Below are 23457 nucleotides of genomic sequence, written 5' to 3' on the forward strand. Positions count from 1 at the left end.
CTGTCTGACCTCTTGTTCACAAATAGTAAGAGATGCAGAAATGATGTAGAAATTTCTGCACCAAATACTTAAGGCATGAACATATCTTTAGGGTATGTTGTTCACCCTTAGGGGAACTTTGCACACTACGACATCGCAGGTGCGATGTCGGTGGGGTCAAATCGAAAGTGACGCACATCCGGCGTCGCAGTCGATATCGTAGTGTGCAAATCCTTTTTGATACAATTATCAAGCGCAAAAGCGTCATTATCGTATCATCGGTGTAGGGTCCGATATTTCCATAATGCCGGTGCAGCGACAGGTACGATGTAGTTCCTCATTCCTGCGGCAACACACATCGCTGTGTGTGAAGCCGCAGGAGCGAGGAACATCTCCTACCTGCGTCCCGGCTGCAATGCGGAAAGAAGGAGGTGGGCGGGATGTTTACATCCTGCTCATCTCCGCCCCTCCCCTTCTATTGGCCGCCTGCCGTGTGACATCGCTGTGATGCTGCACGACCCGCCCCCTTAGGAAGGAGGCGGATCGCCGGCCAGAGCGACGTCGCAGGGCAGGTGAGTGCATGTGAAGCTGGCATAGCGATAATGTTCGTTACGGCAGCTATCACAAGATATCACTGCTGTGACGGGGGTGGGTGGGGGGGGGATCGCGCTCGACATCGCAGCATCGGCTTGCGATGTTGCAGCGTGCAAAGTACCCCTTAGGTTTTTGCCATAGATTTAGCAGCAGACCCATGGGACAACCTACACCAATAAACTCCTGACTCATTAAAGTGTTTACTAAAACTTTGACAGTTCCATCAAAATTGGCAGAGCTGGGGAGAGGGCGAAATAGGGCGTGGCTACACCCACTTGTCAAATTCATCAATATTGGTGGCACTTCTTATGCCAGAAATGTTACTCCAATTTCTGGAGTGGTGCATGGAGGCCACTGATAAGATGCACTCAGTGTCCGACTGGCTACCGGTGAAACCTCCAGTAATACTAGGCCTGGCTGCGGTTACCTCCACTGAACTCCGGAGCTCTCATCTGAGCTCCGGAATGCAGCCTGGACTGAACTCTGGGTTTGCAGGACTGAACCGCGAGCGCTGACTGATTCCCCGGTGATTGCGGTTCAGTTCATATAACAGCTGCGGACAGGCCGGGCTGAACTCTGGAGCTCAGGTGAGAGCTTTGGAGTGCAGCCGGGGGAATCAGTCGGCGCTCGCAGTTCAGTCCTGCAAACCCTGAGTTCAGTCCAGGCTGCACTCAGGAGCTCAGGTGAGAGCTCTGGAGTTCAGTGCAGGTAACCACAGCCAGGCCTGGTATTACTAGAGGTTCCTCCGGTAGCCAGTCCGACACTGGATGCACCCCTTATTAAGACTAGTGTGTGCAATGCCAGTCTTAATGAATCCAGGCTTATGTATTCATACCCTTAGCTCTTATTTGTATTTGTGTGTATCATGTCAGTCACTATTATATCTCCTAACTAATTGCCATTGAGTTCACTTGAATTTTCCCAAAAAAATGTATGCTTCCAAATTCAAATTGCTTATGGTTATAGATAAGCAATCCCGAGGTTTGGTGTTTGGTGTTCGTACCAAACACAGACTTTACTAAAAAAACAGAGTTCGGGTTTGGAGTTCAGGTGCTTTACGTATGAAGTCCACTCACGTGAGCCTCGCTGGGCTCGGATACGTTTGGTGCTCAGCCCAGTGCGAGCCGATTGCAGTGTTTGATCGGCTCGCACTGGGGGTATCAACAGCATGATCGGATGTAGTGTGCACCAAACAAAAAATGAAAAAAAACGACCCACCCCCCGGAAGTGATCTGTTAATGGCTGGCTGCATGTGGGAGGAGACCTGAACTGCCCAAGTAGTGACTTCTATTAGGGTTTGGGTCCAAATCAAACTTTATCCAAAGTCCAGCTGAACCCAGCAAATCAAACTTCACAGGTTGGCTCATCTTTATTTGTGATTTGATAAGTACAAATTCAGCAAAATGATGGTCGCCGATCATTTTACTAAATTGTAAAAGATGGGAAAATTGATACTCATCTCGCCCCTCACAGCCGCTCATCTGGTCCTCATCTCCATGTGACCTTCTTTTTGCTTTGGCACACAACATCTTCTTTGGGCATCTTCACTTGTTGCCTCAGCGTCTGGCGCCATCTAAGCCTCATACATCAAGATGCATGAGCGTAATAAAGGGTAATAAGAATTGAGGTTCTGATATGGCATAAATTAAGTCATATCTGCAAAGGCTCGTTTTGACTTTTAGGATTCCTACTTCCAATAGGTGGCACTAGAGTTCGTCTCCTCTCCTTCCTCCCTTAAGAGACAATATGAGCGTAATAAGCAGAGTACCAGAGCGGGATTGTGGTTGCGACGGAACAAGTGAGCGCTAAGGCAAATATTTTTTTTCTATACAATATTTTTATTGTGTTCAGATACTTTTGAGCACAATAAGAAACATTACATTCGCACTTAATAACTTTGATGCAAGTTGATTTTCTCATTCAAATTTGAGAAGAGTGCCAAATTAAAATTTCGTCAGATGTGCTCTTCACTAGTTGCAACGTCTAATGTCTTGGTTGTCACCAAATTTCCCAGAAAAACAAGAATTGTTTTTTTAAACATTATTTACTACTTTATTAGATTATTATTATTATTATTATTATTATTATTATTATGAATGATAAAACATAAATATATTTTTAAGATTTGAATATATTATTATTATTATTATTATTATTAGTAGTAGTAGTAGTAGTAGTAGTAGTAGTAGTAGTAGTAGTAGTAGTAGTATTGTTATTTACATTTATGATAAAATAAAAAAAATATATTTTTTAAAGATGGAATTTTTATTCTATTATTATTAATGATAAAAAAAAATATATTTTTAAATATTGAAATATATTATTATTATTTATATTGATGCTAAAATAAAAAAATAAATATATTTTTTTAAAGATGGAATTTTTATTATATTATTATTAATGATAAAAAAATATATTTTTAAAGATTGAAATATATTATTATTATTGTTATTATTATTTATATTGATGATAAAATAAAAAAATAAATATATTTTTAAAGATGAAAAAATGTTTTTAATCATTATTTACAATTATGATAAAATAAAAATAAATATATTTTTTAAAAGATGTAATTTTCATATTATTATTATTATTATTATTATTATTTACATTTATGAGAAAATAAAAAATAAATATATATTTTTAAAGATGTAATTTTTTTTTTCTTGAAGGTTTGCATTCAATTTTCTTGCTTTGCGCTAATATACAGATGAGTAAATGAATCCAGGAGTAAAGGGGTTAATTCTTCCCTATGTTTCCCATTGACTATGTTTCCCTGTGGTGAGTAAAATAACATACAACTGCTGTGCACTGGAGAGGGAGGTGAGGGATAGCCAGGTAATATGATACTTTCCAGGGTAATATGGCAATGGAATCAGTCTGCAGAGAGAAGTGCGGTAGTAATCAAGACTCTGGGACACCTTGCTTATTGTACATATATGCACCACAGAGATTGCCTTGTAAAATCTTGCCTGCTTTACTAGGAGTCAAACTGCTGGGGGCACCCGATGATCTGCAATTCAGGTCTCCCAGTGTTTCGCAGGCTGTGGCCTCTGCATATAAAAAATATATATGAAGCAGTAGCCTAATCTAAGCTCATCCTCAAGTTTGGAGACAAGGAAAATGCAATGAGCCACATGTCCTGATGCTAATGTAGGAACCTTGTACAATCCAGGACAAGGGGAAGTGTTTTATCCTTCTATGAATGACTGATGCTGTCACTCAGCAAGAGGCTGGCCTTAAGAGATCCGTCTGAAAACACGCCTTCCCCCTCATTCCTTCTCTGACAGTCCTGCAGTGAACATCCATTCTGTGTAGGATAAGGAGCTGCAGAGAACTAAAGGCATAAACTTCCGAGAACAGGGACAGAGGTTGGAGTGCAAAGCAAAGAAGAGAATAAAGTTTGGTCTTAGGGATCTTTTAAGTGTCCGCCTTCGATGAGTGAAGATGTCCAACAGTGCCAAGATTTAGGAATACAATGTGAAAGAAGAATTCTTCAACAGCTTCCATCCTTCCAGCTAACCAGAAGTGCTGAAGACTGGAGACCCGAACACCATCTCAGGATGAGACGGAGAAAAATTGTAGTTGCAGGCGGCTTCTGTCTGTCCTTCTTCCTTGGCACTTTGTTAAATTTACTCTGTGTGCCAGGCTTCGATTATAACCATCACTTAAAGGATAGAGGAACTCCTCTACCTCTTGGACAATCATGGCAAGACAATGAGTTATCCATGGACCTATTAAAGCAACTCCAAGACAGGTATCAGGAGGTGATCCGGTATAGAGAACACCAAGTCCCAGTGTCAGCCAAGGAAAGGCTTCTGAGACCCTTGGAGAGGAGACTTATGGACCTAGCCCAGCAATCCTCATCTGAACACAACCAGAAATGGGAAAGCCCAAAAAGGTCCAGTTCTGATCAGGACATATTATCTCTGTCACATCCCAGTTCCAAAATAGATCTGTCCCTGCGGCCACCTTTGTTGGGTTGCCAGGACATCAGTAAGGGAACCAACGTACGTTATCTTGGCTCAGGCTACACGAAAGCTGTTTATAAATTGGTGTTGAATGACACGGTGTCAGTGGCACTGAAATCTGTCGATTTCGGGGGGCACGATATACAAAATTGCCTTAAACGGTATAGAACTTTGGACGATTGCTATAGGTTGGCATCCTTCAAAGTTGTCAAAGAAATGATATTATTGCAAAGACTTCAGCATCCGAACATCTTACAGGTAAGACTGAGCATCAACAAGATTGAATGGGATGGGCATCTAAAATTGTGATTTTGTATTTGTGTTTTTTTCCTATTTTAACCATTCATTTTTTTAAAAATAATCACATGGTCTTATTCAATGTATTATCCAAGTTATTGCAATATGTATTTTAATCTGATATAGGTAGACCTTTAATATTAAAGCTGAAAATGTTTAGAATTCCATTTTTTTCATTTAAAAATTTATGTAAAATTAAAAACATATATATTTTTAAGACTTTTCCCATGACGATTTGCCAGTGGTCCTCAAAAGTTTCCATATGCAGTGAGATGCTCTGCCTTCTGCTAAGTTCTTGCAATTCCAGACAGGCTTGTTTGCAAGCAGACTTAATTTTTCTTCCCGAGTCCTTCACGGGACTCCAGAGATTTTTTTTTCTACTATGATACAAATCATTCTACATTTTTAGTTATGTATTTGGTTTGCACTTTCCAGATGCGCTCTTCGTATGCCTTGGATATGAAACACATTCCCTCTGTTGACTTATGTTTTCTGGAGACAAGCTTAAGAAATACAAACTGATGCATATATCAGGCATTACAGTACAGATGCCCCCTTTGGGATGCATACTACGGAAAACATATCACCTTTTGAGCTTACCAAATGGCGATTGAACTCCAGCCATCATTTGGATATGCTCTTGCAATAATAATTCCCCCTAGCCCTTTGTAAATTTGATTTAAAAAATTTTACGTAAAATGTCAAAACTGTCTAAAGTTGTTAAAAATTTCTGATTTTACTTAAAATGTATTAATCCTTTTAGTTGATAGATGACAGATGTCATCATTGGTCATCATCTGTTAAGAAGTCATCTATGTTTGATATTTCTAGTCTAAAGTTGATAAAAACTCCTGATTTTACCTAAAACAATTGGTGGATAAATTAGTTAATCGATGACAGATGTCATCATTGGTCATCATCTGTAAAGAAGTCATCCATATTTAATATTTACAGTCTAAAGTTGATAAAAATTCCTGATTTTACCTAAAACGATTGATGGATAGACTAGTTGATCGATGACCGATATCATCATCGGTCATCAGCTGTAAAGAAGTCATCCATGTTTAATATTTACAGTCTAAAGTTGATAAAAATTCCTGATTTTACCTAAAACGATTGATGGATAAACTAGTTGATCAATGACACATATCACCATTGGTCATCAGCTGTAAAGAAGTCATCCATGTTTAATTTGCAGCCTAAAGTTGATAAAAATTCCTGATTTTACCTAAAATGATTAATGGATAAACCAGTTGATCGATGACACATATCACCATCGGTCGTCATCTGTAAAGAAGTCATCCATGTTTAATTTTACAGCCTAAAAGCCTAAAGTTGATAAAAATTCCTGATTTTACTTAAAACCATTAATGAGTGAATGTATTAATCCTTTTATTTGATCGATGACAGATGTCCTCATCGGTCGTCATCTGTAAAGAAGTCATCCATGTTCAATATTTACAGTCTCAAGTTGATGAAAGTTCCTGATTTGACCTAAAACGCTTGGTGAATAAACTTATGAATCTTTTTAGTTGATCGATGACAGATGTCATCATCGGTCATCATCTGTTAAGGAGTCATCCATGTTTATTATTTACATTCTAAAGTTGATCAAAATTCCTGATTTCACCTAAAACGATTGGTGGATAAACTTATCAATCTTTTTAGCTGATCGATGACAGATGTCATCATCTGTCTTCGATCATCTGTAAAGTCATCCATGTTTATAATTTTCATCCGATATTAGCTAGTCCATAAAAGATCTTTCTCAAAAGATTTGTTTACCCTCACTTGACGCCACTTAATATGTTTCGACAGCATGAATAACTGTAACAGACAAAAATGTGTATGATCGTTCACCAGATAATTGTTCATTCAATAGTTGATCAACCATCAATCTACTTCTATTGAATGTCTATGGCCAGCTTAACACTTTAGTGTTGCTGCATGTATGTATACTGAGTAAAAGTACTATAGCAAAAGAAGATTATCGGCACTCCTCAAAAAACATTTTTAAAAGTTTTTCTTTTTTTATTTGAACATGGTAAAAAAACTCATAAAGCCACAGGCTATGTCGACATTGTCCTGATGCATTTCCGGCACTAGAAAGTGCACTTATTCAATATAGAAGTACCATAGTAGCTTTTCCGCCAATGCCATGGACAACGATAACTATTTTCATTATAAGGTGTGTCAAATAAGCATCAATCAAACTAATCTTTACCCCCACTATACATAAAAAGTAGCATAATCATGAGACAACTATGTTAGACCAGTAGGCTAGCTATCGTTATACACCAAGGGCTCATAGATTTTATTAATACCGCTATATGATGTAGCAGTAGCACATGGCCTAGGTAACTATTTTCTGTTTCTAAAATTGCTCTACAAGGACAATCCAAGTGTTTTAGAGAATCATATCCCTCCCCTCTAACCCCCCCAAAAAAAACTCCAAACAAGAAGTCAATCCTTGAGGTTTATTATATGCAGTGAGAAGCCTGTGCCTCAGCTCATTTACTTAGAGCAGGAAAAGTGTAAATCAAGCCCAGTCTTTCAAGAGAGAAACAAGGCTATCTGTGTGCCTGAACAACACGGATCCGGTGTGTAGAATCTTTAGCACTATTGATAATTATAAAAATATTGTGCGGAACAGTTTCCCCTCATGAGAAACAAGTGCTGCATTGTTGATTCAGTCGTTGAGAGAAGGCTCCCGACAATGTTCTAATCAGATCAGATTATTTCCTAAAAGATACCTTTCCTAGATTTCATATTTTCATAGATTCCCACGTTATGAAGATAGTAAGGGCTGAAGTTGCATTTTATTTGCTTTGCTTTTCAGATATGAGTGTGTTAATACTCTAATTTGTTAATGCCATATCATAATGGTAGGGTTTCCCTAGCCAATGGTAGCCATTAAAAGATGGATAAATAGACCACATATTTGTCCATTGGCGGTAGGTTAACAGCCTTGTAAGACAGGCTGACCGAATATTCCATGCACAGAGAATGATCGGTAATGCCCAATAGTTGGTGATATTGCTCTCGGAATAGTGTGTTCTGTTTTACACATTGTCGAGTAATTGGCAGTCTGTTTACACTGGACAATTTTCAGGAAAGGAACTTTCACTCGTGAAAATCGGCAAGTGTAAATGTACAATAAGACTTTACTTTTCAGCCTTAGATGGTAAAGTCAGGGCTTCATGGTAAATTTGTCATGCCAGCCATAAATCAGACACACTTTGGGTAGCATTGTGAGATTAAACAATCTTGTGAAAAAAATTGTTACAACCGGTCGTTGCATTGGATTGAGCCTGAACCGACTAGCTTAATTCTCTGCCGTTCTCTCGCTACGTTGACAATAATGTTCCACCATTGTGCGACTTTGATATGTCACACTGTAATAGCCTAAGACACCTTGATATATTCTACAGCTGTTTTCATGATGTTTTCTATAATTGAATCCATTTCCAAAATATTCTCAAAGTTATTGTATTGTATCATTGGTAATGTTAAGATTGGAATATTTCGTCTGAAAATTGGTCCAATTGAATCAAAATATCTGTGTACATATATGCAGCTACTAGGTCTGATGGGGGGCAGCAAATCATAGTGAGATGATTACAATCTGATCAAATTGGGATGGGATTATAGAATTTACTTAGTCTCTGGACAGTCTTACTGGCTTTTTGAACCCTACAGTAGAAAGACTGATTGGATTGTGACTAATTTGAATTTGTGAGTAATCTATGGGGCACTGTATGGATGGATAAAATATAATCTGAAGATAAACTGTATAATCCAAGTTCTATTATCATGTTGAGTTTTAAAGGTTTATTATATAGCTAACCAATGGATAATCTGGTTAAATTGTGCAAGTATTAAAGTAGTAGTATATAAACTATGTCCAATCTGCTTGTATTGTGATGATATTTAGGGCTATGAACATAATTCATGTAGAATCTTGTTGTAAATGTGAGGATACTATGCTACTATGCTATGATACTATGCTATGATACTAGACATAGATAATCTCAGCTGCTGCCTACTCTGTAGAATTGTTTGCTTTACTTTGAAATTATAGTAGACTATGAATAATAGTATTCTATGGATGCCATGATAGCGGTAGAAAAATTGTGCTCATCTTGGTTGTATTGGTACTTTTGTAGTAGTCGATAAAGGATGAATAAGCTCCCTATGTTATGGATTATTTTGAAAATATACTTATACTCACCTTTCCTTGGCATACCCAAATCTTCAACAAGTGAAGATCAGACATCTGTAACTAATTGCTCAGTACAATGCAGCTGTGGTGCTCGGAATTACAAGTGGGTTCCTGGATCCATGGATAAGGCAAAAAAGATATACTCCCGAAAACTGTTCCGCCACTCTCCAGTCCTCTTGAAGAAAATATCGTAAAACCCAAGGCACCGAAATTCCTTCAATTATTCAAAAACGTTATTGGTTCCATCATACACTGAAAAAAATACCAAACGCAACGTTTTGGCCATCTCAGGACCTTTGTCAAGCTATTAAAGATGTACATCTTTTGATGGCTTCACAAAGGCCCTGCTTTGGCCGAAATGTTGCATTTTGTATTTCTTTTAGTGTATGCTGGGACCAAAAAAGTATTTTGAATAATAGGAGTTTTGGTTCCTTGGTTTTTACAGTATTTTCTTCAGCCAATGGAGGGCTACACTAAGGGCGGCTTTGCACACTACGACATCGCAGGTGCGATGTCGGTGGGGTCAAATTGAAAGTGACGCACATCCGGCATCGCATGCGACATCGTACTGTGTAAAGCCTAGATGATACGATTAACGAGCGCAAAATCGTCATAATCGTATCATCGGTGCAGCGTCGGCGTAATCCATAATTACGCTGACGCGACGGTCCGATGTTGTTCCTCGTCCCTGCGGCAGCACACATCGCTGTGTGTGAAGCCGCAGGAGCGAGGAACATCTCCTACCGGCGTCACTGCGGCTTCCGTAGGATATGCGGAAGGAAGGAGGTGGGCAGGATGTTTACATCCTGCTCATCTCCGCTCCTCCGCTGCTATTGGCCGCCTGCCGTGTGACGTCGCTATGACGCCGCACGACCCGCCCCCTTAGGAAGGAGGCAGGTCGCCGGCCAGAGGGACGGTCGCAGGGCAGGTGAGTGCATGTGAAGCTGGCGTAGCGATAATTTTCGCTACGCCAGCTATCACACGATATCGTACCTGCGATGGGGGCGGGGACAATCTCGTGTGACATCGCAGCATCGGCTTGCGATGTCGCAACGTGCAAAGCCCGCCTAAGTGGCACAAAAAGTGGAGTGGTTCTCGGGATACCACTCATTTACTTCCGGTCCTCTGATCTCTCCTTTTCGTCCTTCCCATTCCGGGCTTCTGGCACTGCCATTCAAAACTAGACCCTATGCCTTCACATGAGGTAGACTCTTGTCATTGACATCAATTATATGTTTGAAGTGTTAGGGCCCTTTCACACTGCATTATTACCTGCGTTCACTGGTCCCGTTGGTGAGTCCGTCCGAACCCCCCGCAAAACGGGTTTCAACGCATTTGCCGATGGGGCCATTAACTATAATGTTGCAGATAAAGTCACCTTGTGCTCTGTCTTACACCATTTTCAGGCAAAAACATATATGTCTGAAAATGGTGCAAGACAGACAAGACAGAGCACATGGTGACTCTGTCTGTATCATTATACTAAATGGCCCCTTTGACGCACGCGTCCGAAACCCATTTTGTGACCGGGTTCGGACAAAAGCTCCGAGGGACCATTGACAGCAGGTAATAACGCAGTGCGAAAGTAGCCTTAATGTTAGTGACATGTGTTGCGTCCCGCGTGATAGCATAGAGCATGGTAAAGGATGGCAGTGCCAGAGGCCCAGGACAAGAGGATAGAAGAGAGACGACAGGAGATGATGGTAGGATCAGCGGTGGTGGTAAAAACTATGGGTGGGATTGAGGAAGGGTGTGTAGAATTCTTTTTCATGCTTTTCTGGAAAATTCAATTCATACTGAATTTATTTGAATTTCTTAACCAAATTGCATTTTATTCTTCAATAAAATGTGCCTTTAGAGTACAGTAATGATTATACAGTAGTTTTGGAAAAACTGATGGTTTCATGCTGGTGTCCATATTATCTCTAAACACTGTTCATGCGTCACGACTGTTATCTAGATAATCGCCGTGATTTCATTGTATAGTTCAGATTATCTATACATAGCCGGCTTTTCTTAATTTAGCATTAACCACAACAAACGTAATTCAGTTGTCAGGAGATCAGACGCATTGCTGACCTTCTGGAGATCAAAGCCCGACATGTGATACTTTATAAGATTTTAATATCCATTCATTACAACGTTAACACTGTTTGACCTACTACAGGCCGTCTGAATGTAGGCTAAACGTACAGCCCGTTACAGAGCTGTAATCATGGCCGCACTGACAGTAAATAACATTTACAAGGTAACGCACAAGTGTCCACCACAAATAAATACATTTACTCTTCAGATCAGCCATTGCATGGGCCCAAGTGAGATATGTTTAGGTATCTATTCAAATATCTCCCCCTATGTTCTATAAGTAGAGACTGATCTTGTCAAATGTAGCAGAGCTCAGATTGTCATATAGCACTATTTATTGCAATTTATTGTTAATTGTTGTTATCTGCTGTTTTATATAGGATTACATATAAAGCAACCATGTTGTCTCCATGTAGATTTTATAATGTATAGATAGATGGATAATAGATAGATAGATGTATAGATAGATGGATGGATAGATGGATGGATAGATAGCTAGATACCTATAGATAGATATCTATAGATAGATAGGATATATATATATATATATATATATATTTAATAAAAATAAGTGTTATTTTATGTAATTCTCCTATCAATAGCTTTCTTTAAGTAAGTAATAGAATTAGTTAGGCCAACAACTGAGAAATCAAAGCCTAAGGGGCACTTTGCACGCTGCGACATCGCAGGCCAATGCTGCGATGCCGAGCGCGATAGTCCCCGCCCCCGTCACAGCGGCGATATCCTTGTGATAACTGCCGTAGCGAACATTATTGGTACGGCAGCTTCACATGGACTCACCTGTCCTGCGACCGTCGCTCTGGCCGGCGACCCGCCTCGTTATTAAGGGGGCGGGTCGTACAGCGTCACTGCGACGTCACACGGCAGGCGGCCAATAGGAGCGGAGGGGCGGAGATGAGCAGGATGTAAACATCCCTCCCACCTCCTTCCTTCCGCATAGCCTACGGAAGCCGCGGTGACGCCGGTAGGAGAGGTTCCTTGCTCCTGCGACTTCACACACAGCGATGTGTGCTGCCGCAGGAGCGAGGAACAACATCGGACCGTCGCGTCAGCGTAATCATGGATTATGCCGACGCTGCACCGATGATACGATTATGACACTTTTGCGCTCGTTAATCGTATCATCGAGCCTTTACACACTACGATGTCGCATGCGATGCCGGAAGTACGTCATTTTCAATTTGACCCCACCGACATCGCACCTGCGATGTCGTAGTGTGCAAAGCCCGCCTAAGGCTTTCTTTACACATAACTATAGCTCGGATTGATCAACACTGTCTTAAGGAAAAATCTGTCTTTGTTTTCCATAGCAACCAATCACAGCGCAGCTTTCATTTTACCAAATCTGTTTAAAAAATGGAAGCTGAGCTCTGATTGGTTGTTACTGGCAGCAAAGATGTTTTCTTTTATATAATAAAATAAGTTAGGCCCAGACCTGAGAAATCAAAGCTTAAGGCTTTCTTTACACATAATATGGAGCTCAGATTTATTAACGTTGTCTTTGTTTCCCATAACAACCAATCACGGTGCAGCTTTCAATTACCAAGGCTATTTAAAAAATGAAAGCTGAGTTCTGATTGGTTGTTACTGACAGCAAAGTTGTTTTCAATTAAGCAATTAATAAAATTAGTATGGCCAACAGCTGAGAAATCAAAGCCTAAAGCTTTCTTTATACATAAATAAGTAGCTCAGATTTATTCACGCTGTCTTTGTTTCCCATAACAACCAATCACAGTGCAGCTTTCAGTTTACCAAGGCTGTTTAAAAAATGAAAGCTGAGCTCTGATTGGTTGTTGCTGACAGCAAAGCTGTTTTCAATTAAGCAATTAATAAAATGAGTCCGTCTGACAACTGAGAAATCAAAGCCTAAAGCTTTCTTTACACATAATATGAAGTTCAGATTTATTAGCGCTGTCTTTGTTTCCCATAACAACCAATCACAGCTTTCAAGCTTTCAGTTTAGCAAAGCTGTTTAAAAAATGAAAGCTGAGTTCTGATTGGTTGTTACTAGCAGCAAAGATATTTTCCTTAAGTAATTATTAATAAAATTAGTAAGGTCGAGACCTGAGAAGTCAAAGCCTAAGGCTTTCTTCACACACAAATATATAGCTAAGATTTATTAACACTGTCTTAAGGAAAAAAAAACTGTCTTGTTTCCCATAGCAACCAATCACAGCGCAGCTTTTACTTTACCAAAGCTGTATAAACAAATGAGAGCTGAGCTCTGATTGGTTGTTACTGGCAATAAAGATTTTTTCTTTTAAGTGATTAATAAAAATTAGTCAGGCCGACAGCTGAGAAATCAAAACCTAAGGCTTTCTTTACACATAATTATATAGTGCAGATTTATTAACACTGTCTTAAAGAAAAAACTATCTTTGTTTCCCATAGCAACCAATCACAGGGCAGCTCTCATTTTACAAAAGCTGTTTAAAAAATGAAAGCTGAGCTTTGATTGGTCGCTACTGGCAACAAAGATATTGTCTTTAAGACAGCTGTGATAGATAAGACCTTATTCAGACGTCCTTGATTTTTCTGAAACGCAAGAAAATGGTCCTATTTTTGTCAGTGTTTTAATGTGATCAGTGCTTGGCCAGTTTTTGCCGTTAGTGTTTTATCAGTTATTTTCTGTTATGAAAAAATAATTAAATTGCACAGCTTCTTCCACCCATCCCAAGGTTAAAAGCGGACAGCGTACAAATGGTATCCATGTGCTGCCAGTGATTTTTCACAGACCCATAGTCTTACATTGGCTAGTTTGATCACTGATTCAGATCAAAAACAGACATATAGAGACCAACGCGAAATCCATGAAAAACACATAGAAAACATATAGGTGAAAAATGGACGTCTGAATGAGGCCTAAAGCCCTAGTTTATTTTTTGTGGCCTTTTTATATACACATTCGTTTGTTTCATGTGTTTATTTTACCATTCAAGAAATCTATGGGAAATGCAAAAAGTACTTGTTTGTTTGTCATTTGTTGCACATTTTCTACTGATCACAGCCAACATCTGGTGAAATGTTTCTACTGCAAAAAAGTGGCAAAAAAATGACAGAAATAATTACTGTAAAAATGTTACACATTCTAAAAAACCCACTTGTTTGTAACTACCTTTTCCACTCCATTCCCGCAATGCCACTTTCTAAAACCCACCTGCATTATACAGATACACAATGCGACAGCAGTGCCTTATACCCCATGCTGGTGGCGCATGTGCATCGGATGCTGGGTGCCAGCAAAACGGGTTTCAGATGCATGCGCCGACGGGGTCATTGACTATCATGGGGCAGACGGAGTCAGCATGTGCATCAGATGCTGGGTGCCATTGTGCTACTCCACCAAGGTCAGGGTAGAGCTAGAAACTAAGTGAACTAAGGGCCCCTTCACAATTCGGTTTTACCAACATTCAGCAGTCCCATAAGAGCTACCGTACAAATCCCCCCGCAAAACGGCTTTTGGACGCATGCGCCGATGAAGCCATTGACTATAATGGAGCAGACAGAGTCAGCATGTGCTCTGTCTTGCACCATTTTTGGGGCGTATACGCTTTCTGCAGGCGTACACCTAGACGTAGCAGACGCAACCACTGAACGTAGGTAAAAACAAAATCTGAAAGCAGCCCTAGGGGCAAGATCATCAATGAATTTGCATTTTTTTTTTTTTTTTATAATTTTCTCTTTTTTTGCTGTTTTTCCCCTAATTCATTATCATTTTTGTGCTTTTTTTTGTACCTTTTTAAAGCACTTAGCTCCTTTTTTTCTACTGATTTTCTCTTTCTGGCTCTTATTTTTCCACCTAATTTATTATATTTTGTGCCTTGTTAAAGCTCTTGGCCACTTTTCTACTTTTTTTCTACTTTTGTTCATCCATGCGAATATGCTTAGCAGTGATGGGCGAATAGTAACTATAATGGTTACCGAATATAGAATATTATTCCAGTATTCGTCACAAGAAAAATGCTCGGGTTCCCCATTGACTTGCATTAGGTTTGTTATTCGTGACGAAAACCGGAATAGTACTTTGGGATTTGTGAATCCAAACACAAATAGTTACTATTCGCCCATCACTAGTGCTTAGCCGATTGCTCATGCTTTCCTTTAGTTTTTAAAAGTTGCATTTTTTTCTTCATTCGTACTCTGGTACTCCCATTTCATATCGTATTTTTTATTTATTTTTTTTTTACACATTTGAAGATTAAAGTGTATCATTTTAATGCTACAAAGCACAAAAACATGCAGATGAGCCTAAAAAAAAAAAATCTTTGATTTAACACAAAAATTCATGAAAGGTTGTATGCCATTTTGATGAATTTGGTGTAAACTCCACCCACGTAAAAAAAAAACCCAGAAAAGTATGATTTAAAAAAAAAAAGAAATGTATAAAGCTATGTTCACACAAAGCATTTTTGCTGCACATTTCTTTTTCATTGATTTTATGCAAATCTATGCTAATAAAATTCTGCTTTCATGGTACCAACAAAACCTATGAGATTCCAGAAATCTCATCTACGCAAAAACAAAAACACTTTTTCCTGACTGAAATGCTTGATTTTGCTGCATTTTTTAAAGAAGCAGCAAAGCCGTTCTGTCAACATTTTTTGCAGTGGTTTTGATGCATTTTTGCAGCGTTTTTTCGTCCATACAAAGCAAAGAGGAGATGCAAAAACGCACCAAAAATGCCAGAAAAATTACACTAAAACCACAGGTTATTTCCTGCCAAGAGATGAAGTTTTACTACAATTTTACTGCAGAAAAAAATGGAGCCAAAACTCCCTGTGTGAACATAGTCTACGGCTATGGCATTGGCATTTTGCAGTGTTTTTGCTGCGTTTTTTAGCTGTGGATTTGCCTTGGTTTTATGCAAATCCATGCTAACAAAACGCTGCTTTTTACAGTCCCAGCAAAGTCTATAAGATTTCTGAAATCTCATGCACACACATACACACACATAGACACACATACACATGCACACATACACATGAACACATACTCACACACACATGAACACATACACACACACATACATATACACACACACACATACACACACACACGCACACATACACACATGCACACACCTGCGGATTTTTTCCTGGCTGTTTTGTCAAATAATAAAACGCTGCTTTTTACAGTTCCAGCAAAGTCTATGAGATTTCTGAAATCTCATGCACACACACACATACACACACGCACATACACACACACATACACATGCATACATTCACACATACATACACACGCTCACACACATATACACATGCACACATACACACACGCACACATACATAGACATGCAACATACACATACACACACACGCACGCACACACACATACACATGCATACATACACACATATACACACACACACACACATATACACACGCACACACACACACATACATAGACACGCAACATACACATACAAACACACACACACACACACGCACATACGTACACACCTGCAGATTTTTTCCTGACTGTTTTGTGAAATACCTGCGTTTTTGCCTCAAGTTTAAAAGAATGAGCATGTCAATTCTTTTTAGCGTTTTTGCAACGCTCTTGCATCGAAACAACCCACTTTTTAGAAAAACTGCTGCAGAAACGCCACTAAAAATCGAGACAAAAATGCACCAAAACCACAGATGACTCCAAGAAGATTTCCTGCCATAAGATCAGATTTAGGTCAAGAAAAAAAATGCGGCAAAAATGCCCCGTGTGAACATAGCCTAAGGGTATAAAAAACTTTGCGTTCCCTGGGGAAGGACCTCTAGAGGTGTGGAATTTAATTACATTTCCTTCTGCTTGCAAAGTTCATAATTGCACTATTAAATCTATAACGTACTGCGTCTATTTCATCGGTGCAATATCTGATACTTGTTTTACAAGTGAATTGATTGTGTCAAGGTGACCTGATCTCCGCTCACAGGCTGATAATGGAAACAGATTGCAATGATTTAAAAATGTTGACGGTTTCCATTCAGCCGGGCAAAGAATAACATTATAACAGAGCTTATTACAACCATCTAGGATCATCAAGAAGGCTTGTTAATATGTCATTGCTGAGAGGCACCAACACACTAACACAAAACAGACAGATACATACAGGCTTTCATGATAGCCATCTCCAAGCCTGCACTGAAAGCCATGACTTAGCAGAAGCAATGCATTTCATCTCCTCTGAAGCGGCAGCCTCAATCCCAGCCAATGAATGAAGGAGAGGTTCATTAGAAACAGATTATGGTTCACGGGACTCAGTACACAGCAATTATGTCATAAATTAGCAGTCACAAATCACCGGTTGTCTCCATGTGTAGGTGATGCTAGCTGCAGCTCCAAGACACAAGCATCAAGAAAAGCCTTTGCCAATACCGACAATAAAATTATGATTTTCCCAAATTCAGACAAAAGAAAAATGATGCGCTAACTTCGAAAGTTTCATCACATTTCCTTAAGAATCAGATAAGCTTTTGTTGAAAAAAAAAAAGTTTTTAGAGTTTGACATTAACGTTTCAATTTTTGCATTTGTAAGATAAGCAAACACCCTTAAAAATAATGATACATTTTACTATCATTGTTAACTCATTATTTTATTTTTTTTTCAGGTTTTTAATTACTAATTTTACTTTAATTTTTTTTGGGGGGTGTGATGACCTGTAAATATCCAAGCGATAGCCCTCGTGTCCCACTCAGGCCTATAATACTCTACCCCAAAAAACAATTTATACATAGAAAATACCCATAGTATTAAATCATGTCCTCAAGTGATCCTGGCAAAAAAAACAATTTGGCCAACAAAAATATATAAAAATTCTATAGTATTAAATAGTATTAATAAAATAATTACTTACAATTGTGAGAATTACACAAAAAACCCCAGATATAATAATATCTTTGTACCGTGCTAGCTAGTAGGGATAAAAAAAGAACAGAGTCCCCAGTGGTTGATACCTTTTAATGGCTAACTGAAAAGATGGTAATAATTGCAAGCTTTCGAGACTACGCAGGTCTCTTCATCAGGCTTAGGCATGCTTTGCACGTTGCGACATCGCAAGCTGATGCTGCGATGTCGCACGCGATAGTCCCCGCCCCTATCGCAGGTACGATATCTTGTGATAGCTGGCGTAGTGATAATTATCGCTACGCCAGCTTCACATGCACTCACCTGCCCTGCAACCGTCACTCTGGCTGGCGACCCGCCTCCTTCCTAAGGGGGTGGGTTGTGCGGTGTCACAGCGACGTCACACGGCAGGCGGCCAATGGCGGCGGAGGGGCGGAGATGAGCAGGATGTAAACATCCCGCCCACCTCTTTCCTTCCGTATAGCTGCCGGCGGCAGGTAAGGAGATGTTCCTCGTTCCTGCGGCTTCACACACAGCGATGTGTGCTGCCGCAGGAACGAGGAACTACATCGTACCTATCGCAGCACCGGCATTATGGAAATGTCAGAGCCTGCACCGATGATACGATAACGACGCTTTTGCGCTCGTTCATCGTATCATCTAGGATTTATGACACTACGACATCGCAAGTGACGCCTGATGTGCGTCCCCTCGATTTGACCCCACCAACATCGCACCTGCGATGTCGTAGTGTGCAAAGCCGCCCTTAGGCGGGCTTTGCACACTACGACATCGCAGCCCGATGCTGCGATGCCGAGTGCGATAGTGCCCGCCCCCGTCGCAGCAGCGATATGTGGTGATAGCTGGCGTAGCGAAAGTTATCGCTACGCCAGCTTCACACACACACTCACCTGCCGTGCGACGTCCCTGTGGCCGGCGACCCGCCTCCTTGTTAAGGGGGCGGGTCGTGCGGCGTCACTGCGACGTCACACGGCAGGCGGCCAATCAGAGCGGAGGGGCGGAGATGAGCAGGATGTAAACATCCTGCCCACCTCCTTCCTTCCGCATATCCTACGGAAGCCGCAGTGAGGCCGGTAGGAGACGTTCCTCGCTCCTGCGGCTTCACACACAGCGATGTGTGCTGCCGCAGGAGCGAGGAACAACATCGGACCGTCGCGTCAGCGTAATCATGGATTACGCCGACGCTGCACCGATGATACGATTACGACGCTTTTGCGCTCGTTAATCGTATCATCGAGCCTTTACACACTGCGATGTCGCATGCGATGCCGGAAGTGCGTCATTTTCAATTTGACCCCACCGACATCGCACCTGCGATGTCGCAGTGTGCAAAGTGCCCCTTAGTATAACACAAAATCTGAAGAGTCATATATATATATATACACAACAGGACATAGAATGGAGTAGTAAAAAACTGCCCCATTCTATGTCCTGTTGTGTACAAATATGTGACTCTTCAGATTTTGTGTTATACTGAGCCTGATGAAGAGACCTGAGCAGTCTCGAAAGCTTGCTATTATTACCATCTTTTCAGTTAACCATTACAAGGTATCAACCACTGAGGACTTCAGTTCTTTTAAACAAAAAAAAATTAAAGAGTTGAATGGGATAAATTCTGCATATAAAAAAGAATAAAGTACATTCCAAACTTCTCCTGATCACCCATGTCATGTATTATGTAGTAATAATAATAATAATAATCATCTTTATTTCTTTAGTGCCAACATATTAAAGCAGCGGTTTACCGTTTCAGAGGTTCATATATAAACATTCATAAGTAAAAGTTATAGAAAGCACAGTAAAGCAAAAAGAATGACAACCCTGCTCATAAGAGCTTACAATCTACAGTTGGGTGAGGTGGGGATAACACAAGGTACAGATGCTTATTCATAATGGGGTGAGGTGGGGGTGACACAAGGTACAGATGCTTATTCATAATGGGGTGAGGTGGGGGTGACACAAGGTACAGATGCTTATTCATAATGGGGTGAGGTGGGGGTGGTTCAAGGTACAGTTGCTTATTTACAATGGGGTGAGGTGGGGAGGACACAAGGCACAGATACTTATTCATAATGGAGTGAGGTGGGGAGGACACAAGGCACAGATACTTATTCATAATGGAGTGAGGTGGGGGGTGACACAAGGTACAGTTGCTTATTTACAATGGGGTGAGGTGGGGAGGACACAAGGCACAGATACTTATTCATAATGTTGTGAGGTGGGGGTGACACAAGGTACAGATGCTTATTCATAATGGAGTGAGGTGGGGGTAACACAAGGTACAGATGCTTAGTTACAATGGGGTGAGGTGGGGGTGACACAAGGTATAGATGCTTATTTATAATGGAGTGAGGTGGGGGTGAGACAAGGTACAGATGCCTATTCATAATGGAGTTAGGTGGGGGTGACACAAGGTACAGATGCTTATTTATAATGGGGTGATGTGGGGGTGACACAAGGTACAGATTCTTATTTACAATGGGGTAAGGGGGGGTTGACACAAGGTACAGATGCTTATTTATAATGGGGAGAGGTGGGGTGACACAAGGTACAGGTGCTTATTTACAATGGGGTGAGGTGGGGGTCACACAAGGTACAGGTGCTTATTAACATTGACAACCCAGCCATCTTGAAGAAACGAGGGATAGATAAAGGCTGTCTGACCCAGCCACCAGCCAATCTTTCTGATGCTTTTGACTGCGTTGTGCATACATCAGCATAAAGGTAATTGACTATGAATATACAGGGGGTTAAAACTTACAAATAATGTTCATTAAGCTAAGTAGAGAACGGACGCATTCCGATAATAAACGACATGCACAAGTCATCTCGCAATGGAGATAATGCTGACAAAATAATCAGGAATGCAAAATAGTTGAAATAATATCCACAGAAACTCGGAGGTGGTGAAACAACCTCGAAACATACCGTTTCGTCTTGCTTGATCACTGGAGAATATGTATAATTTTCTCCTATTTATTTGCAAATTTTTATACATTTTCGGTGTGCACATAGTTATTTTAGAATTGTACAACTTCACTGCTTTAAGCATAGACACCGAATTTAAAACTTTTAAATATATATATATATATATATATATTTATATATATATATATACATATATATATATATATATCCCTCTACCATATGTGAAAGCTAAGGCCAAATCTAATACGGTCACATCTATATGTCCTAGAGAACCCTTGCTGTGTTTCCGTTTTTTCTTATACTCCATCGGTGTGTAAACAGGTGGAAATTTTGCCGTGTTTTTACCATATTTAGTATTTGTGTTTTTTGGAAAAATGCCAGGAAATATTTAGCTATTTTTCTGCCAAGAAAATGCTAAGCAAAAAAATGTAATCAAACCTTAATAATATTATTTTAAACTTTATTTATTTCAGTTTTTTCACCTAAAGAAATATTTGTATAAAAAGGTGGCGAACCAATAACAACCATATAATAATAATTTAGCAGTGGCACAAAATCTCTCCTTTATACTCTATGTGACATCTACAGCTGAGATAAATTTAATACTGAAAAATGAAATCTGCATAACACATTTTCTTGAACCTAAAAACCTAAATGGTCAATGATGATCTTTATTTATTTCCTCTCTATAAATTTATTTACTTATTTTGTATTTTTTCCACAAATTAATACAGATTGAAGTATTACCTTCAACATTTTGTGTGCATATGCTGATTAGTCTCGGAGTATAAATTTTGTAAAATTGTGTAACAGTGTTTATTAATCTATTCTACACTTGAATTGTTTAAGCATGGTTTCGATTTTTATATGTAGTATTAAATCCTAGTCATTTTTATTTTATTGGGTTCACATATCACACTCCAGGAATACAGGTTTAGGCATATATGGTTTTTTTTCTCCATTGGCCAAAAAAGGCCGTGTCCATTTTCAAAAAGTAGATCAGGAACAAAGTTGATGTGAAACTGTTACTACGCTGCTGAAGATATCACATAAATTCAGGAAAAATGAATGAAGGAGGTATTATTCAACGCGTTTCGAAGTGTCACCTCACTTCTTCATCAGGAAATCCACCGATATTACATTTTTAAAAAGTAATAGACCTACTATTTGGGCTAAAGCTTGAAGGGTTAAAGCCGTCAGATTAAAATAATGTATTTTTGGAAAAATACTGTATATATTCTATGTGTAATGTCCGTTGATTGAGAAAGTTTTCTAAGATAGGGCAGAACGTTCCGAAAGGACGAGTGACTTTTGGGAAGTCTTTGACTACTTTGCTAACCCAGCATGTTTTGCGCCTCCTTCTGTCAAAATAAGATGGATTAGAAGGTATTATCATGTAATCTGCACCATGCTACACTGTAAAATGAGTAAAGAAAACAATAGACTTCACAGAGGTGAAGAGACATCTACATAACCTCTGTATCCTGGAATGTAAAATAAATGTTTTTAAGAAAAAAAAGGTTTTCAACAACAAAAGTTGAATTAATTGCTGAAAATCCAAATAAATTCAAAAACAGCCTATAACATTGTTCACCCATCTTAGAAGCATTTTCTTGGCATTTCGGAAATTCCTCTCTAGAAACAAAAAAAAAGCCATTGTGATGGGCAGGTGCGCTCCCATTAAGATGGAAATGTATTTGGTCAAGAGGCTTGTTCATTAAAGTAGATTTAATAATGAAGGGGCATTTGGGAAAGAGGGGGATTTGGGTCACTGACTTACTTTAACACAAGACTTAGCAGCACACTAATTGCCTCCCAGTTGCTATGTATCAAATACTCTTGATGGTTGCCTCTGTCAGGAAGAACTTTTGTTTCCCAACTTGAAAGTTAAACGGTCATTTTCATTCTCATGTTTCGAGTAAAAAATGAAAAAAAAAACCCAAACCCTTTGTCCTTCCTCATCGTTGATGACCTTCCACAACTATTCTTCTAATTGAATTTACAAGGCCTAAACATTACTTAATTAACTTTATTTTTTTGACCCAAACTAAAGATACAACTTTTTGTTATTAGGTCAAAATTAGATTTTTGGTTTAAAAACTAAAATTCAAAAAGAAATAAGTTATTGAAAATTAGATGATACATTTTTAAAATAAACTTCCGAGTTTGAATGTTCTTTCCAAGGTTCATCCAAGTTCTCCGGTTTCCTCCCACACTCCAAAGCCATACTGATAGGGAATATATTTTGTTAAACCCATACGGGACAGTGATGAAGATGTCTGTATAGCACTAAAAGAGTAAAATAAAAATAAATATATCTATATATTGGATGCTTTGATCTTTAGAAACTCAATATTGTCCTAGATTCTCAACCAACAGTTGAATTGGGCCATACCATCTGGCTGGTTTTAATTCCTTTTTGTTAAATGAGTCTAGAAAAGAATAAAACCTATGAACGAGACTAAAATTACAATTAAAAAAAAATGTTTTTGTATATT

General features: G+C 39.4%; 1 protein-coding gene across 1 annotated transcript in view; it reads left to right on the forward strand.

The window, feature by feature from the left end:
• Window positions 1-3800: 3800 nt before the first annotated feature.
• Window positions 3801-23457, forward strand: part of PKDCC (protein kinase domain containing, cytoplasmic) — a 96503-nt gene continuing 76846 nt past the window's right edge. Inside the window, exon 1 of the mRNA XM_075339184.1 lies at window positions 3801-4802. Coding sequence (XP_075195299.1) covers window positions 4011-4802 — 792 coding nt within the window. The 5' untranslated portion in view covers window positions 3801-4010. The remainder of the gene's footprint in view (window positions 4803-23457) is intronic.

This window comes from Anomaloglossus baeobatrachus, chromosome 3 (assembly GCF_048569485.1).
Source record: "Anomaloglossus baeobatrachus isolate aAnoBae1 chromosome 3, aAnoBae1.hap1, whole genome shotgun sequence".
Classification (NCBI taxonomy): domain Eukaryota; kingdom Metazoa; phylum Chordata; class Amphibia; order Anura; family Aromobatidae; genus Anomaloglossus; species Anomaloglossus baeobatrachus.